At 38.4% G+C, this 20,779-nt stretch overlaps 1 protein-coding gene across 1 annotated transcript; it reads left to right on the top strand.

Moving 5' to 3' along the window:
• Nucleotides 1-782: 782 nt before the first annotated feature.
• LY6D (lymphocyte antigen 6 family member D) lies at nt 783-10,941 on the top strand. The gene is made up of 3 exons (XM_007488420.2): nt 783-933; nt 9,372-9,470; nt 10,006-10,941. The coding sequence occupies exons 1-3, from the start codon at nt 882-884 to the stop codon at nt 10,206-10,208; spliced, it is 354 nt and encodes a 117-aa protein (XP_007488482.1). The 5' UTR covers nt 783-881; the 3' UTR covers nt 10,209-10,941.
• Nucleotides 10,942-20,779: the final 9,838 nt, after the last annotated feature.

Below are 20,779 nucleotides of genomic sequence, written 5' to 3' on the forward strand. Positions count from 1 at the left end.
AAGAAAATTAGGAATGATTTAGTCCAAATCCTTCATGTCACAGATGAGAAGTACAGAGAAGAGAGGTGAAATACCCAACACCATGTGAAGGACCATCCCTGGAATGTATTTTTTCCCTGACCCCCTTGCCCCTAGAGCTCCTGCAGTCAAGTCAAGGAAGAGCCAGTTACCATATCCTGGAATGTGCTAGGAACTTATAAGGACCCCAGCCCCAGGAGTTATTGTCACCCCCCCCCCTTTTCCAGGAACTGATAATGACACTTGACTGCAAGGACCTAGCCCTACCCAACTCTTCTGATAAGATGTCCTCTTCTGCAACTCAAACCTACCCTATATAATCCTTCTCTCCCCTTTGTTCAGGGCCCCATCTGCCTAGGAGGCCATGGGACCCAAGCTCGAGCTTGTAATAAAGCAGTTCCTCTTGCTTTTACATTATCCAGTGTGACTCCTAATTTGGGAAACCAGAACCGGGTCGAACTCATGCATATCCTAAGGAGAGTTATTAGGAATCCACGTTCAGGTTGTCTGACTCCAAATCTAGTGCACTACGCAATACTCTTGGGAAGAGATGACATTTTCTCTCTTTCATGGAATCTAAAGTCAACCCTAGGAGGCTATCAATGGGCAGGGAGATGGGAAATTCCCAGAACCAAGGGGTTGGGTCTGGCAGGGGTTCTGAGCAGGTTGAGGCACATTCCTAGGATGATTCAAAGATCCCAGATCCTACTAGCGATTAGTTGGACCTGTGCCTGGGGACTAGCCTCCCTTTCCCCCTCACTACCACCCCCTTCCTGTCCCATAGCCTGTCCCCAGATGGGGCTATAAGACCTCTGTGGAGAGAGGAGGGGCCCTCATTCTACACTGAGTGAGATCTCAGCAACATGAAGTCTCTCCTGATGCTCCTGGCAGTGGCCGCCATCACCATAGGACAAGGTAAGGGGGTGAAGGTCTGGGGAGGTGGCAGGACACTACTATATGGGGTTGAGGGCTCTTCCAGGGATGAAGGAGATGGCCCCTGAATCCTGGGTCACCAAATCATACTTCAATACTCCCCCAAACTCATGATTTCTTTGGTGTGAATATTTTTTAAAAATGCAAATCCTAATTTTTCTACCCTTTAATAGAAAGCTTCATGGATTAGTGTAGTAGATGAAAAATCCATATTTGGTGGCCAGTTTATGGTGGTAGAGACATTAGCTAGACTGGTCCTTGGGTAACAGACCTAGAATCTGTCACCCAACCCATATTTAATGGTTTGGTGGAACCCATCAGGAACAGGAGTCAATTGAATAGCTTCTCAAAGCCCAGGGTCATCTCCATAGCACAAGGAGGGATAGAATCATAAAATGAAAAGATAGAAGAATTTGAAAATATTACCAATGCTTGGACTATGGTGGGCCAGAGTCTAGAGAGGCCTTAGAACATAAAACATTCTATTGATACTGAGTATTACTATTATTATTGGATGAATTCTCAGAACACAGAATGCCAGAGCTAGATTAAAATTTAGAGACCACCAAGTTTACCACATTCTTTTTAAGCATGGGGAAAAAAAAAGGATCAGAAATAGAAACTAAGGGGGCAGCTGGATGGCTCAGTGAACTGAGAGCCAAGCCTAGAGGCAGGTGGTCCTGGGTTCAAATTTGACCTCAGACTCTTCCTAGCTGTGTGACCCTGAGCAAGTCACTAGACCCCCATTGCCTAGCCCTTACTGCCCTTCTGCCTTAGAACCAATACACAGCATTGATTCCAAGATGGAAGATAAGGGTTTAAAAAAAAAAGAAATAGAAACTGATATGCCTATTTAGAAACAACTCTAACTACACTAATGTATCTTTTCAGGGATTAATATTAATGTTAACTCCTATTTCTATTAAGGATCACAGTCATATTTTACTCTACAATTCTAAGAAGTAGGTACTAGTATAAAGATTATTATCTCCATTTCATAGATAAAGAAACTGAGGGTCAAGGACAATGTGTAATTTACTCAGTTACATAGCTAATAAAGAATTCAGTTCAACACAACTTAAATCTAATTGACCTTCCAGTATTCAGCTCAATTCAATAAAATTCAAGATATTGCAAATTTGGTTGAATGAGGATTAAAATTCAACTTAAATTCATTTTCAATTTGATTTAATTGACACAATATCACTAGAATTGAAGATTTCTATCAGGCTTAATATGCTCTTGATTATTCAACATGGTCTCTCTCAGAAGAATAGCGTTTTTTTAGGAATAGTATGACATTCTAGATACAGAGAATGATTTCAGGTCTTATACTGTTATCACTACGTGGCCTTAGGCAAGTAACTTCCCCTTTCAAAACCTCAGCTAACCTGACCTCATTACATTTTATTTAGTTTTAAAAAGATTTTATTTTATTTTTATAATATATTATGCTTATATTATAAATATACTAAAATAATATTATAATATAATTTATAATATAAAAATAAAATAAAATCAAAATTTTTAACATTTTAAAGATGCATATAATTAAGGTTGGGTGAGGATGTTGGTGGGAGGTATCCTGTTATTCAGACCCTTGTTGGAATTTGATTAGTTGAACCTCAGGTCCAGTTCAGTCCTCCTCCGAAGTGGCCACTCCAAGCCTGGAAGAGTTTGGGTAGACCTTCACACACCCTAATTCAGACAGTGATCCCAGCTGCTACTTGGTGACAAAGAACAGATTTCTCTCTCTGTCACAGGTTGTTCCCTCTCTTCTCCATCTACAATATCCATACCCAGTTAGTACTGACTTCTTCTTCTTCTTCTTCTTCTTCTTCTTCTTCTTCTTCTTCTTCTTCTTCTTCTTCTTCTTCTTCTTCTTCTTCTTCTTCTTCTTCTTCTTCTTCTTCTTCTTCTTCTTCTTCTTCTTCTTCTTCTTCTTCTTCTTCTTCTTCTTCTTCTTCTTCTTCTTCTTCTTCTTCTTCTTCTTCTTCTTCTTCTTCTTCTTCTTCTTCTTCTTCTTCTTCTTCTTCTTCTTCTTCTTCTTCTTCTTCTTCTTCTTCTTCTTCTTCTTCTTCTTCTTCTTCTTCTTCTTCTTCTTCTGCTTCTTCTTCTTCTTCTTCTTCTTCTTCTGCTTCTTCTTCTTCTGCTTCTTCTTCTTCTTCTCCTTCTTCTGCTTCTTCTTCTTCTTCTTCTTCTTCTTCTTCTTCTTCTTCTGCTTCTTCTTCTTCTTCTGCTTCTTCTGCTTCTTCTTCTGCTTCTTCTGCTTCTTCTTCTGCTTCTGCTTCTGCTTCTTCTGCTTCTGCTGCTGCTTCTTCTGCTTCTGCTGCTGCTGCTGCTGCTGCTTCTTCCTCCTCCTCCTGCTTTTTTTTCTTCTTCCCCTCATCTTCCATTTTAGGATCAATACTATGTATTGTTTCAAGGCAGAAAGCGGTAAAGATTAGGCAATAGGGGTTAAGGGACTTGCCCATGGTCACTCAGCTAGAAGTGTCTGAGGCTCGATCGGAACCCGGGATCTCCCATGTTCAGGTCTGGTTCTCAGTCCACTGAGCCACCAGCTGCTCCCATTTAGTACTGATTTAAATGGACATTTCAGGACTGAGGGTGAGTTTGTATGTGGTTGTGTGTGATTACATAGGTATGTATGTGGCTGTGGGTAATTGGGAGTGAGTGATCTTGTCTAAGAATGTGGCTGTCTTTGGGCATGTGGTTATGGTGATGGTGCAAGCCTGAGTGGGGTAACAGGTGTATATGTGGTGACATGTGTATGACTGTGTGTGAATTAGTGTGGGATTGGAGTTCAAAAGTAATTCTGCTTGATTATGCTTGATGACGTTTATGGTTGAGTATGACCATGAGAAAACCCTGCGCAAACACAGAAAAGCAGTCATCTCTCTTGGTTTACCTCTCCAGCATCTCTTTCCTTTCAACTCCATAGCTGGGGGCATTGAGGCTCTCTAGGGGATCCCTTCCCTCTTGAGAGACTCTTCCCGTCTTCTTTCAATTCATTCCTGAGATTTCCTCAATTCCTGAAACCCTCTTTATATTGACCACATTCCAGCTCCTGTTGCCTACTTCAACCTTAGAGCCTTTTTAATAACTCTTGAGATCTTCCTATTTGATCAAGGCAAGGAAGGCTTGGCAAAGGATTTGTCATAGTTCAGTGAAGATAGAAGGAGGGAGACAAAAATAGGGAGAAATGAGAAGAGAAAGATCTTTAGCAGACCTCAGAGGCTACCTAATTTACCCTCGCATTCCCCACCTCCAGTTTTACAGAGGAAGAAATTGTGACCCAGAGATATGAAGTAATTTGTCCAAGATCACACAGATAAGTGCTCGGAGGGAAAGTTGAACCCAGATCCTCTGACTCAAGAGACTCCATAGTAGAAGGGTGGTGGCAGGGAAAAAAATGAATCATTAGTGGGTAGAGGTGACCTGGATCCAAGTATTCATTCAATCCAGTTAAAACTTGTTTTCATTTCAATCCTATTGAACTGAATTCAATTCAGCCCAAACTCAACTCCATCCAATGTAATGAAATTAAAGTCAGTAGAAAAAAATTCAAATGAATTCAGTTGACCTACTCCATTCAACTCAACACAATTCAATGTGCTGCTATTTTTTTTAAGAATTGAAAACTTTTGTTTACTTATTTAATTTGGAATATTTTTTTCATGGTTACATGATTTCAATGTGCTGCTATTTAATGGAATGAAAGTAAGTTGAATTCATTTCAACTCCACTGATTTCAGCCAGACTCAATTTTTCAGGACGTAGGCTGATCACCTATTTTATAATCTGTGTTGTGGGCTATGAGAGAGGAAGAAGACCTAGTCCCATTCTTAGAGGTGAACTAGCATTAATAATGCACCTACTGCTGACCTCTCAGAGCTATTGTGAGAATCAACCGAAGAGAGAAACAAACATTTATTAAAGTGCCTATTATGTGCCAGACATGGGGCATCGAGGTGGTACACTAGACACAGCACTGGTCTTGGCATCAGGAAGATCTGAGTTCAAATCTGGCTTTAGACACTTACTCACTGTATGACCCTGGGCAAGTCAGTTAATCCTTATTTTGTCTTAGTTTTCTCATCCGTAAAATGAGCTGGAGAAGGAAATGGCAAACCAGTCCAGTGTCTTTGCCAAGAACACTCCATAGACAAAAGAGTTTATGAGGTCACTATAGAGTTGGAAATGACAAACACTAACAAATGTGTCAGGGATTTTGCTGTGCAAATTTACAAATATTATCTCATTTGATCAGAGTTAATAGATTAAATGGAAAACATTTTTTCAACCTTAAAAGCATTGTATAATGTCTATTTTTATTATTATAATAATTCTTATAAAATTATAAAATTATTCTTATAAAAATATAAAATAATTATTATAATTATTATAAACCTCCTCATTTTTCAGATGAGGAAACCGAGGCTCAGATATAGAAAGAGTTTTACCCAAAGTCACTTGGAAAACTGTCAGGACTGGAAGATAGGTGTACTATCTTCCATTGGCCAACACTGCCTTTCAAAGGAGCTGGTCATAATGATATCTATTTGATAAAGTTTTGAAATCCATTCTTGCCTGAAAGTGTTTTTGAAAATGCCTTCTAGTCACTTATTAATTTATTATTTATGTATGTTTATATTAATATATATAATTTCTATTTATATTGATATATATTAATTATTTATTTATAAGCACCCATTTATTTATTGCTGACTGTGTACCAGTACTGGCACTGGCTGGCAAAGACAGTCCCTGCTCCAATCCTAACAGGAGAGACAACACATATGCCAGTAGGTATGAACAAGATACATACCAGAGCAATTGGAGATAATTTCAGAGGAAAGGCATTCCTATTAAAGGAGATTAAAAGCTTCCTGAAAAAAGCAGGGATTGGGGCAGCTGGGGAGCTCAGTGAATTGAGAACTAGGTCTAGAGATGTGAGGACCTGGGTTCAAAGTGTCTTTAGACCCTGGGCAAGTCACTTAGCCCCCATTGCCCAGCCCTTACCATTCTTCTGCCTTGGAACCAATACACAATATTGATGGAAGACAGGAGGTAAGGGTTTAAAGAAAGAAAGAAAAAGCAGGAATTTTATCTGAGACTTAAAGGAAGAAGGGCTGGTCCAAGGCACCAGCAAACTCGGGGGGGGGGGGGGAGGTCCTGGATGTTTTGGGTTAAGGACACGGGTGCTAAAATAGTATGTGGTCAAGAAATTGTATATTTTATTTTTTATTTTTTTAAAACCCTTACCTTCCATCCAATACTGTGTATTGGTTCCAAGGCAGAAGAGTGATAAGGGCTAGGCAATGGGGGTTAAGTGACTTGCCTAGGGTCACACAGCTGGGAAGTGTCTGAGGTCAGATACTTTTTCCCTTTTCAGGGTCTAAGTTTTTATGCATAATTTAAGAGATCAATACTTAGTGATTTCTCAGATCTCTTTTAGCCCTCCCATTGGGTGCTCCAATAATAACTAATATTTACATAGGCTTTAATGTTTACAAAAGGCTTTTAATCTTATTTTTTACACTAGCCCATGTATTATTATCTTCATTCTAAAGATGAAGAAATTCAGAAAGGTTAAGTCACTTTCCTATGGTCATAAAGCTAAGTCCTGCAGGTAAGATTAGATTTCAGGTCTCATTCTAGTTTAATTTCTCTACTTTCCAGCATGCCATGTCACCTTTAACACTCAACCAGGAAAGTCCACTGCTATTCTAGAGCCCTCTTGAACAGTTTAAGGGACTTGATTATTGAATTTTTAGTATGAGCATTTATACATTGGAAAATGGAAAACACTAAATTAGGGCTAGATTTATTGTTTTGTTAATTATTTAGACTTAAGACAGTTGATGGAGAAGATGTTGATAATGCACATTAAAATTAAAAGTATATGATGTGTATGCTTGTTTTTTTGTTTTTTGTTTTTCTTTTTCCTGGAGTTGTTGTTCAGTCATTTCAGCTCTGTGTGATTCTTTGGGAACCCTTCCAGGTTTTCTCAACAAGGATAGTGGAGCACTTTGCCATTTCCTTTTCCAGGTCATTAAACATAGGAGAAAACGGAGGCAAACAAAGTTAAATAACTTGCCTGGGGGCACAGAGCTAATAAGTTTCTAAAGCCAGATTTGAACTCAGGAAGATGAATCTTCCTGACTCCAGGCTAGACACTATCTACTGAGCCATTGCCCCATTATTAAACACTTACCAGTACACCCTTGAAATAGTCTCATAAACTCAAAAGTCCAAACCTATCCAGTGCCAGTGTGCCCTGCACAGAAAGGCAAAGCTACTGTCATTCTGAAGAAAATAGTAGGGATAGAGCAGGGACAGCAGAGACTTAGAGGGAAGAACAGAAAATCAATTCCCTTCTTTTGAAAACCAAGCTTTTATAAATACACTCTAAAATTACTGAAACAAAAATCTGAGCTGGAAGGAATCTCGGAGACCTTACAACCCGTACCACTTCCTGGCATCCCTCCTATTACATCCCCTACAAAATGCCTGAAAGTCTTCAGTGAGGGGGAACCCCAAAAGCTGTAACTAGGAATTTCAGTGGGGAAACCTAGGGGGAAACAATTATTACTGTCCTCTCCCAACTCCACTGAGTCTTTTTTCCCTCCCTCTAGATTGAATATCTCCATTATCTTATCTAATTGCTTTTCTTTTTCTTTTTTTTTAAACTGTTACCTTCTTTCTTAGAAATATAAAATACTAAGAATTGGTTCTAAGGCACAAGAGATGTAAGGGCCAGGCAGTTGGGGCTAAGTGACTTGCTCAAGATCATACAGCTAGGTAATTGCTTTTCACAAAGCATGACTTGAGGGACCTTCCACTATCCCATCTGCCTTCCTCTGGATAACTGCTCTTTCCTTTCCTCTTACCAGGGTAGCATGCAGGGGAACCATCACTTCCCTATCCCAGACACTCCAGCTCGGTGGGGGTAGCCTAAGATTACATTTCTTTGACTGCCATATCACAGTTTTAGTTCAGATGGAGCTTGCAGTCCATGAATACACAATTTGTTTTTTCCTGTTGAATTGCAACCTACTTAGACTTCACATACCTTGTGTTTGGGAAGCTGATTTTTCAACCCATTTAAAGACTCTGCACTTACTTATATTTAAATTCCAACTTAAAATATTTAACTGAACATTCTAGCTTGCTGAGATATTTTTGGCTCCTGAAACTGTCGTCCAACATGTTTTCCATCCTTCCGGTCTTTGTAACTTGGGTTTTGGGGGGCCTGAGTGACTAGTCTATAGTCACATATAGCTAGTGAGTATCTGAGGTGGGATTTGAACTCAGGTCTTCCAGATTCTGAATCCAACCCTCTTTTTTTTTAAACCCTTACCTTCTGTCTCAGAATCAATACTGTGCAATTGGTTCCAAGGCAGAAGTGTGGTAAGGGCTAGGCAATGGGGATTAAGTGACTTGCCCAGGATCACACAGTTAGGAAATGTCTGAGGCCAGATTTGAACCCAGGACCTCCCACCTCTAGGCTTGGCTCTCAGTCCACTGAGCTACCCAGCTGCCCCCTGGAAGTTACTTTAGAAGCACATGAAGAGGCCTTTCTCCTACTGGTCTCTCTCCAGCTGCCCATTCTTGGCCCCTCCTTAGCCCTTTCCCAAAGTCCCAGAATCCCAGAATATCAGAGACCCAAAGGCATCTAGTCCAACCCATCCCTGATGGAGAATCCCCCAATGATATCCCTAGAAAATGGTTCCTTCACCTTTGCTTAAATGATTCTCATCAATCAGTCTTCTCTTTCTTTTATGATTTATGGATCAATCAAATCAAGCAATTACTAAGCACTTACAAACTATAAGCTGGGGATCCAGAGATATAGTATAGCACTGATAGCCCCCCAAGAAGCTTATATTCTGTCAGAGGAGACAGCATGGACAGATGTGAATAGACACACATTTTCACTTTTATATATAATATATTTATATATTATATAATATTAATAAATAAATTTTATTTATTTTATATATTATTTATATCATATAAATAAATATATTATGAATAAAAATATATTATATTATATTATATGTATAATATAATAGCTGGTATAGGAACCAATTGCACAGTATTGACTCTAAGATGGAAGGTAAGAGTTAAAAAAATAAATAAATAAACATAAAGCCACTTCCAGCTGTACTCTGTGTCTATCTCTGTCTCTGGGACACAGCTGAGGTCTCTTCCCTCTTCAGACTGGAAGAGATGGGATTGTTGGGGCCAGGCAGAAGAGCTGTGGTTTCTCCAACTCGCCCCCACTCCCATTCCAAACAAAGGAAGCAGGAAAGATGGGGTGGGTCAGGTCCCTGAGGCAACCCCTCACAAGTCACGGTTCTTGTACAAATCCAGGGAGCCCTGGACCATCTTACAGGTCATTCTTATACCCACAGTCCGGGCCCTCCAGTGTCACGTGTGTGAAAGCTCTGACAATTGCAAGAAGCAAGTAACCTGTTCTAGTTCTTCCCGGTTCTGCAAGACATCCATCAACTGTGAGTATCTGGGAAAAGATGGAGAGATGATTCCTACCCATGCTCCTCACTCTCTTCATACTCCAGGCTGGGACAGTGGTAGGGGCTCCATGAAGATCCTTCAAGGCAACAGACCCAGGATGGAGGAGATGGTGCCTGCTGGGGAGATAATTTAGGGTTGGTGGGGCAGAAATTCTAGTCAGAGTGGGATACTCTAAACCAGAACTAAATAAATGGAGGTATTTAACTAAGAGGGACAGAGAGAGTAATGGTGGAGATTCCTGACACTGACGAAGATGGTAATGGCATGAACGTGGCGATGGTGAGGCTGGTGTGGTCATGAGTGTAATGGGGAAGATGGCAAGATGGTGGTGATGATGATGATAATGATGACTTCTGAAGTGTTAGGGATAGCTAGGCTAAGGTCTGGGACTGGAAGGGGACTAAATCTCAGAGAACAGAGGGCTTGATTTGGGGGATCAGGGAACTGGGGAAGACTCCAAAGAGTATATGTGGATGACGTCTGTGTGACAACTTCTCTCTCTCGATCCTACAGACCAGTCATTGTCAGGAAACCTGGTGAAGAAGGAATGTGTTGAGAACTGTGATCCACAAAATGGTGAACAGTACAAGATCTTGTGCTGTTCATCAGACCTGTGCAACTCTAAAACTGGAAACTCAGCTCCTGTCCACACAATTCTCAGTCATGCTGTCCTGGCCCTCAGCCTTACCCTGGCACTGGTCTCTGTCCTCTATTGACCCTGAGACAGATCACAACCCCCCTACCCCCGACCCAAAGCCTGCCCTGGAAGGTTCTGCGCCTTCTCTTCACACAACTCCAGCATAGCTCCAAGCTCCTCATGAATCCATTTATCCCTTCCCCAAACTCCTTGAAGACTCCCAAGATAAGGGGCACACAAGGAAAGGGGGTGCTTGTTCTGCTCCTAGGGGTCCAGAAAGTCAGTCCTCCTAACCTCCCTCAAAGTATAAACATCCCGACTGGCCACTTAGAGTCACCCTCACTAGGCACTCCTACCAGATCTATCCAGGGACTCAAAGATGTTGGCCCCATTAAGGAGGATCACTTCTCAGTGGATCCTTAGTGTGCATCTGGGGATGAGGAGGAAGAATGAGGAAGAGGGAAGGTCACAGCATTGGAACAATGGGAAGATGAATAGATTTGGAACCTGGAATATTGGGTTTGAATCCTGATTCTGTCATTTATTAGCTGTATGATATTGGATGAATTGCTTCAATGGGCCTCAGTTTCCTCATTTATATAATGAAGGAGTGGAATCAAATAATCTCTATAGTCCCTTCCAGCTCTAAAATCCCATGTTCTCTAAGAGGTGTTGGGCTGAGCAAGAGGACAGAGGGAAATCATTTCAGTCCCACCAGCTTTTGTATTGTTTCTGTAAGCTCAGATTTTTATTTTCTACTCAATAATAATAATAATAAAAACTAAAATAAAAGGAAAGTTGCATTTTTATTTATTGGATGTAAGAGGGAGAAGAGGGGGCAGGCCTGGGCTAGGCTAGGAAGGTTTTAGGGGACCCACACTGAGCAATGGTTAGAAGCAGAGTTAGTCTGTCCCTTCCCCACTTTTAAGCAAGCTACATTCCGCCTCTCTGGAATTGATCAGCAAATACTCTGAACCTGAAACAGCAAGGAAGAAGGGGTATGCATATATATACACACAAACACAAATCCTAAAATAGGACCCCCAAATATAAAAGTACCCATGTACATGTGTGATATTGCAGTATGGGTAGAGTGTTGGGCTTGGATTATGGAAAAATGGGTTCTAATCTTGAACCAGATATTTACTACCTGTGTAACTTTGGTTACATCATCCAACCACTCTGGGCACCATTTTCCTTATGAACAAAATGAAGAGGTCAGATTGGATGACCTTTAAGTTTCTATACAGTACAAAATCTATGTTCCTACAATAGTGTGATACAACAGACACCTATTAAAGACCAGCATAATTAAGACCTAAACAAAATTAATTAAATCAGATGTGATCCCTACCCTTTAAGAGCTTACGGTTAGCCCCATTGGTATGTATGTACATGGAGATATATATATATATATATATATATATATGTATGTATTTATTTTGTATTTATATATATATATATATATATAAACCAGGCTCATAGAAGTTAAACAAATGAAAACATGAGCATGTGTACAAGACACATATACCTACAATCAAATACACCACTGCACTTTTCCTATATTCTTATCCTAGATCATTAGCTATGCTTGGGGTTGTGGGAGGGTTGGGAAGTTGGAGCCTTGTTCGGTTGGCAGGGATATGCCCACTGACTCATTCCCTCCCACTTCCCTCAAGCTCCTTTGCTTTAAAACTCCCTTTCTGTAACTCTGTCACTCACTCAAGGCTACTTTCTTAGAGAAAATCAGAGACTGGGCTTGAGTCTTAGCTGTGCAGGTTAAGCCAATCTGTAACCTTTCCCTTTCACCTGGCTTCAGTTTCTACATCTGAAAAGTGAAGGGCTCTCAGTGAAGTGTATTAAATTGGAAAAATGAACAGAAATAGAAACAGTCAGTGTTGGCAGAGCTGTGGAAAGACAGGCACACTGGTATATTGTTGGTAAATCTGAGAGTTTACCCAACTGTTTTGGACATTGTTTTGCTGCCGGTGAAACTATGATGGCCCCAATATATTCCATAACATAACATATATTTAAGGATATGCCTGTCATTTAGGACTTTTAAAACTCCATCTATTGTCATGAATGAATTGGCAGCGATTGACTAGAGAGGTATATCAAGGAAAAGCTATGAACTCCTTAAACCAAGGGCCCTTTTGTCTTTTCACCAGACAGCCATGCTTCGAGGTATATCAGATTTTGGAGACATTTCTGCTCCTCCCAGGACATTTCTAAATGAAGACATTTAATAGTGATGGAGAAAGAGGTCAGCCAAAATGGTAGCATAGCCATCCATCTCCTCCCTCTCTCTCTCCACTCTCCACTACATGAGAAGGAAGGAAAGGGACAGTTGTGTGCTTGCTTGTGTGTGCATGTATATTGTACATTTGTGCTTATGTTTCCATTTGTCAGCTTCTGGTATAGGGGCTGCAACCTGTGCTCTTATCCTTATTATTAGAAGAGGAGGGGGGAACTCAGTCAGCCTTCAGGGAATATTGCTCTGATTTTAATTTTCAGAGAAGGAGGAATATAAGATTTGATCCTGAGGTAAGAAATTTGGCCTCAGCACAGTCACTCATTCCCAAGAATTTATTTTTTAAACTATTAAAACGATTTTAAAAATCTATTATGATGCTAGGGATGCCTGACACTTAAACCCAAGAGAGTAGAATAACTCTAAAATGCCTACAAGTAAAACCTCATAGAAAAACTTGGGTTGCTCATAAAATCAATTAGCATTCCTAGAAGAAATGATATAGGAAATGAACTAAGATGTTGTAAATGAAATGAGTGATAGATGAAAGATTTGGGAAAAGAAATGAGAGCAATAGAGAGCCTTAGAAAGAAAATTAACAGCTTAGTACAAGAGATGTGCTACTTTACCCAAGTAATAGACTCTTTAGAAAGAGAATGGCCCAAATATAAATTAGTGACTCCATGAGAAAAGAAATGTTAAAACATTAAAATATGATTGAAAAATTAAAAGAAAAATGTAAGGTTTCTCATGTGGAAAATAACTGAAGCTAGAAAACAGAGATTATTTAAGAATCATTTGAACCACCTAAAAGTCAGAATAGAAAAAAAGGGCCTAGATATATTATGCCAGGAAATAATGAAAGAAAACTGCCCAGATATATTGCAAAAAAGAACAAAGTGAAAATAGAAATCGCCTTGAAAGAAACTATAAGATGATAACTCTCCAGAATATCAAAGTCAAATTTCAGAGATACCAGGTCAAATATAAACATTATAAGTAGCCAGAAAGAAAGAGTTCAAGTACCAAGGAACCAGAATTAGGATCATGCAAGATTTACTGTTTACAACTATAAAGAAATGAAGAGTATGGAAAGAAATATTACAAAAGGGAAAAATATATAGGCCCACAAAGAAGAATAACTTACTCAACAAGGTGAGTATAATTCTACAGGTGAAAATGTGCCTTCAATCAAACAATAGTTTCAAGCATTCCTGACAAAAAAGACTAGAGCTACATAGAGACTTTGAAATATGAGCACAGGAATGAAGAGAAACAGAAGAAGGTAATACAAGTGAATAAGAGATTTTATAAGGCTGAACTGCTAACATTCTCATGGAGAGGAGGATAGCATTAGGGTCCCTTCATTGGACTAATGTCATCAGGAATCATAGAGGGGATTAAATAATATAGAGAGCTTGAGAGTATTTGTTTATTTGTTTGTTTTTAGTGTTTTGATGATCTTGAAAGAAGGTAAAAGGATGCACTAGAGGAGGAAGGGAAAGGAAAACTAAGGGAACTTATCTCACAGAATCAGGATGTACAAATAGAAGTCTATACACATATGGAAATATTGGGTAAAGTAAATATCCCTTGAATGTCATTTTCATTTGAACCGATTAAAGGAAGAATGAACACACATGCACACACACAAACACAGGATTTAATGTAGAAATACATTAAACTTACTAGAGAAATAGGAAGGAACAGGAAGGGAGAAAGGAGGAAATATGACGGAGAAGAGTTTAGGGAAGAATTAATCATAAACATTAGACATAAACATAAACATAAAAATCCCTAAATTTGGTAGGGAGATTGTGAAAAGGAGTTTAAAAAAGAAAGAAGAGAGGGGTAACAATCTCTGATAAAGAAGGGTTGGAGAGCAAAGATAGGAAAAAATATAAGAGAATAGGATAGAAATAGATACACAGTTAAGAGTAATAACTGTGAAGGTGAAAGGAATAGTCTCACCCCCAAAATGAAAAACAATAGAAGAATATATCAGAAAAAATATGTTTGCAAAAATTATACTTGAAACATAATGATTTACAAAGAACTTAAAAAGAGATTGGAATAAAACTCATGCTTCAGTTTAGCTCAAAAAAGTAGGGAAGTAGCTGCAATTTTAGACAAAGCAACAGCAAAAATAGATAGAGATAAAACATTACAAAACTGTATTTTGCTTAAAGATATCAAAGATAATGAATTAATTTATCTATGTAACACATGTATACTGAATGGCATAGCACCTAAATATTTAAAGGAAAATCTAAATGAGTTTCAAGAATAACCTCAAGTGGAGTGGGGGAAAAAACATAGATCTGCTCCAATTGCATCCATCCTTATCTTCCAACACAAGATTTTCCTTCTTTCAGAATGAAGCAAATGTTGACTGTCTTTTTCCTGAGTAGAGATCACCTCACTATTCCAAGAAGCTTCTGGATATAGGAGTTGAAGTCCTGTGACCCAATACACCATTATAATATAAAGAAAGATCCAAAACACATTGAAATATTCATAATAGCACTTTTTCATATAATAGCAAAGAACTGGAAGCAAAGTAGCTATCAATTAGTTGAAAAATGTGGTCCATGAATGTAATGAAATACTGCTGTTCCATGGCAAATGCTGAATGTAAGGAAAATAAGAAGGTATAGGATAATTAGAGAAATGCAAATCAAAACAACTCTGAGGTACCACCTCACACCTAGAATATTGGCTAAAATGACAGCAAAGGAAAGTAATGAATGCTGGAGGGAATGTGGCAAAATTTTGACACTAATGCATTGCCTGTGGAGTTGTGAATTGATCCAGTCATTCTGGAGGGCAATTTGGAACTATGCCCAAAGGGCAATAGAAGACTGTCTGCCCTTTGATCCAGCCATAGCACTGCTAGGTTTGAACCCCAAAGAGATAATAAGGAAAAAGACATGTACAAGAATATTCATAGCTGCTCTCTTTGTGGTGGCAAAAAATTGGAAAATGAGGGGATGCTCTCTGATTAGGGAATGGCTGAACAAATTGTAGTATATGTTGGTGATGGAATATTATTGTGCTCAAAGGAATAATGAACTGGAGGAATTCCTTGTGACATGGAAAGACCTCTAGGAATTGATGCAGAATGAAAGGAGAAGAACCAGGAGAACATTGTACATAAAGACTGATACACTGTGGCACAATCAAATGTAATGGACTTCTCTACTAGCAACAATGCAATGATCCAGGATAATTCTGAGGGACTTATAAGAAAGAACACTATCCACATTCAGAGAAAGAACTGTGGGAGCAGAAACACAGAAGAAAAACAACTGCGTGATCATATGGTTTGATGGGGATATGATTGGGGATGTAGACTCTAAATGATCACCCTAGTGCAAATATTAATAATATGGAAATAGGTCTGGATCAATGACACAAGTAAAACCCAGTGGAATTGCTTGTTGGCTACGTGGGGGAGGGAGAGGACTGGAGGGAAAGAACATGAGTCATGTAACCAGAAAAATATTCTTAATTAATTAATTTAAAAATTTCAATTAAAAAAGACTAAAAAAGAAGGTATAGGAATATTTATGTGAGCTGACAAAAATAAAGTTAGGAAAATGCTATATACAGAGAACACAACATACATGGAAAAAATAATAACAACAAAACTGAAATTGAATGAAGTATAATTAGAATGAGCAACTTTATTCCAAAGAAGGGATAAAAGTGTATATCTCCCTCCTTCCTTGTTAGAAATAGAGGACTGTGAATGTGGAATATTATCCAATTTTATTGGTGTTAAGTTAATTTTGCTGAGTTTTCTTTCCCTTCTCTTTCTCATTAATTCTTTGTTATAAACAATGACTTTCTGTGTGGGAGAGTGGAGTATACATTTGGAAACTGAAAACAATCAACAATTTTTAAAAACACCAACTGATCTTTGAAGGGTTAAATTAAGGTTTGTTTGCTTTTTAAACAATTTCTGTTAGCAGTCATGCTACTGATAGACACTTGGTATCCCAGAAAAATTAGCATATTTAAATTGCTTGATTTTTGTAAAAGAAAAAATGGAAGGCATCTATAACAACTCTTTTATGTAACCTGCCAATAGAGAACCAGTAAAATTTGTCAAGAAAATGCTAGCACATGTAAAATTGAGATAATGATGCTTTTTTGAAGGTTTTTTGTTTCTTTTTGTAAAACGTGCAAATAAATGCTGCATGGTACATTTTTCTAATATTTGAGTCTAGAACTCTAAAAATATTTATTGAAATATATTATTACTTATCTCTTCTCATAGCTTTTAAAAAATCTTATTATATATCTTATTCTTTCTGTGATTTGTTTAATCAATTTAGGAATTCAGTTAAATTTGGAGACCTTGAAACCAAGCATCTGAATCTTTCAAATACTCAAATGTATCTGTGATCCTATCAATTTGGAAATTCCCTTTCACGAGCAATCAATCAACCAGCATATACTAAGAAACTACTCTATAAGATGTTTCTTGGTGCTGGGAATAAAAAGACAAAAATGAAATGGCCCCTTCCCTCAAGGGTCTTAGATTCTATTAGAGAAAACAATATAAACAGAAATAAGTATATACAGAATATATTCATGCAGCACTTACCATAAGGGTATTTTACTAACTTCCATTTGCACTGGTGGACCAGGTCCCTAAGAAAGAAGATGACTATTCTTCTTGTAGGGTTTAAGGGAAAATTCTGCTGTAGTTTCTAGTATTGTTTATCATGAGCCCCAACTGGTGTGTTCCTCATTAATTATCATCCAGAATTGTCTAGCTTTTAGAAGATGTATTTACTAAGCATAAAAATTAAGAACAGTTGTTATAGAAGCACTGTCCAAAAAACAAAGTGGAAAAGTTTCCTCCTCTCTTTTTATCTTATTCTCTCTCTCTCTCTCTCTCTCTCTCTCTCTCTCTCTCTCTCTCTCTCTCTCTCTCTCTCTCTCTCTCTCTCTCTCTCTCTCTTCCCCTCTCTCTTTCTTTCAAACTTAAAGAACAAATGTGATCAAAAGGTAAAGTCATCGATTTCATTTACTAGAAGTTGGTTTCTTTTCCCCTGGTAGAATACTTGCAAAAATTCCCTTGGGTATAGCCCTCCCTAGGCACTAGGAATCGGTGTTCTTGTAGCATCTTGAAACTGCCACTCTTCAGTGTATATCTGTTTTTTCCTCAATGTGCCTGTAACCCCCAGCTTCTAGTGAAAATACTAATATAAGCTACTGTCACTCCTGTATCATTGCTACCATTAGCAGCTGTTGGTTGAGTTCTTCAGGATATTTTGAGACCAATATTTGTACTACAGGGATTTGTCAGTCAATCAGTATATATTTATTAAGTGCCTTCTTATTGCACTGTACTTAGGTTGAAGATAAAAAGGAAGTAAAAGACAGGACAAGGAGTTCACAATCTAATGGTGGAGCCAGGCAAACAAATATATACAAAAAAACTATACACAGGATAATTAAGAGAGGGAAGGCAGTAGAATTAAAAGGGATAGGAAAAGACTTCATGTAGAAGATTAGACTTTAGTTGGATCTTAAAGGAAATCAATAGGCAGAGATGAGGAAAAAAGAATATTCCAGACATGGGAGACAGCAAGAAAAAAATCATGGAGTGTATGAGTTTTGAAACAATTAGGGGACCAGTTTGACCTGGTGGTCAAAGAATATGTGACGGGGAGAAAATTTAAGAAGCCTGAAAAGGCTGGAGGAAGACTAGGTTATGAAGGACACTGAATATCAAACAGAGCATTTTGTATTTGATTCTGAATGTGAGAGGGAAGAAGTGATTTTTATTGAGAGGAGTTTGGGGATGGTGATATGGTCAGACCTGTTCTTTAAGAAAATCACTTTAGTGGCTGAATAGTTGGTTGGATTAGAGTGGAGATTAAATTAGATTGGAGTGGAGAGAGACTAGAAACAGACAGACTCAGGAGCAGCCTATTAAAATAGTCTAGATGTGAGGTGGGTGTCAGAAGAGAAGAATATTTGAGAAATGTTACAAGACTGAAATCAAGAGGTCTTGATTTCAACAAATTGGACTAGGGGATGTGAGAGATAGCAAGGATCCCAGGATGACACCTAGGTTGTGAGGCTAAGGGAATGGGGGCATGTTGACTACAGAGGTGGTTGTCCTCTTCAGTAATAAGGCAGATGAGAGAATGGAGGCAGCTCTAAAGGAATGATAAAGAGCTCTGTTTTGGGTATGGTAAATTGATAGACATTGTCACCTGTCAGCTCATGAAGAACAGAGAGCTTCTAATGTATAATTCTAGGCATCATATCACATCCCATGAGGCATTTGACAGATGCTAATTTTTACAGTGCTATGTTGCATATTTTTTTTAACCTTTACCTTCTGTCTTGGAATCAATACTGAATATTAGTTCCAAGGCAGAAGAGTGGCTAGGACAAGGTAAGTGATCTGCCCAGGCTCACACAGCTAGGAAGTGTCCAAATTTGAACACAAGACCTCCTGTCACCAGACCTGGCTCTCTATCCACTGAACCACCTAGCTACTCCTGCATAATTCCTACCATTTCCTGGCACAAACTACCTTGATTACTAAATCTAGTCTCTTAAAGATAAGATAACCTTTCTTTAGTTCCTGGTCCTGAATTGCTATCATAAATCTTTCCAGGAACAAAACTGCATGACTCTGACATTTGCTTTTTGTTTACTCTAGAGAAAGTTGGTGATACCTTTGTCAGGAGAGCACTATTAATAACACCTCCAAGGTTGATGGGAAGATTAAAGGCGATAAAATTTGCAAAAGCATTTGGCATAGTTCCTGCACATTATAGGCGCTATATAAATCCTTACTCCTTCCCCTTTCCATACATATTGGGCGAATTCATGTGGATGTTACATATGGAAAGTCTTTTCTCTTTTTTTTCTCTTGTTTCTTCATAGACTCCCCTGAGAGAGAAATTGTCTGAAGATCCATTAATTAGGTACTGCTGCCAATAATACAATCACTGGCACAGAGTCTGGGGGAAAGACTCCACAGTTTATTTATTCTCAGAGTACAGGTTTCCCTGATCATAGAGCCAACGATCACCTTGCTCCCGATTTAAACCACACTATATAAATTTTAATTATAAAAGTAGGACGGGCACAATGGAACTTTATAGAGCAAACAAGGGATTTACACACCCAAAAACAAGGGATAGAAGGGGAAGAACTGTATCAGGTAAAATAGGAAACTAACCTGTTAAACACCAGACCTGTGGCTGTTATTTCAAGTTTAATTTTGCAGACTTTAGCTAACTACATGATATCTTCCATTTAAGAAAATAGTTGCATGAAAGATAAGGAAGAATTTTTTTTTTTTAATCACACCACACATTAGCTGTCTCCCATGCCTGGAATTCTCTCCTTCCTCATTTCAGCCTTCTGGTCAATATGGCTTCTTTCAAATCCCAGCTACAATACTATTGTTCTCGACTACTTAGTAGCTTTTGACACTGTTGATGAGCCTTTTCTCCATAATACTCTAAATGTTCACATCAATTCTCTCTCATGGTTCTCCTTCTACTGATCTGCCTGTTCTTCTTCAGTATTCTTTGATGGCTTTTCATCCAAGTCATTTCCCCTAATTGTAGATGTTCCCAAAGGTACTATTATGGTCCCTCTGCCATTCTCCTTCTATACTTTTTCTCTTGGTGATCCCATGGATTAAATAGTCATCTCTAATGATAATTCTCAGATTTATTTAACCAGCCCTAACCTACCTTCTAACCTCTAGTCTTGCATCTACAAATACCTCTTTCATATATCAAAATGGATGTCTAATTTTACACTCGACATATCAAAACTGAACTTATTAAGCTCCCTCAGCCCAAACCTCCCTTTCTCTGAATTTCCCTATCACTATTGAGGGCACTACAATTTATTTTAATTTTGAAGTTTTTAATAACCAGTTTAATTTGAATAGGAACTCCATAGGGTATAGCATTAGTATTTCAAGTGTTAATTATCTTTTCACTTGGTTAGAATTTTTTCATATATTGTATTAATATGTTAGAGGGAATTACTGTGTATCCATCTGTTTGGGATCTGGGTCAGAGATGCTGTAAAAATAAGATGCTAAGAGTCCCTTCTGGGTAAATATCTGGCTTTATTGTAACAGAAAAATTATAGGGCCAGAGGTCTGAAGGTTTCCCCAGATCAAAATTCAATCCCCCAAATGGCAAAACAGACCCACACTTTTATAGTTTCATGTGTGTTCCTAACCCCTCCACCAGAAGTTTTCAAGAGGTCTCCTATGCTATTTCCAGATCTCCTGGTCTCCTAGACCATTTATCGACCTTCTAGTCTCTTAGAACTTTGGATAACCTTCAGTTCTCTAACTTCTTAAAATATAGTACATTTTAAAATGGATTCACATA

Source organism: Monodelphis domestica, chromosome 3 (genome assembly GCF_027887165.1).
Source record: "Monodelphis domestica isolate mMonDom1 chromosome 3, mMonDom1.pri, whole genome shotgun sequence".
In the NCBI taxonomy this organism is placed as follows: Eukaryota; Metazoa; Chordata; class Mammalia; order Didelphimorphia; family Didelphidae; genus Monodelphis; species Monodelphis domestica.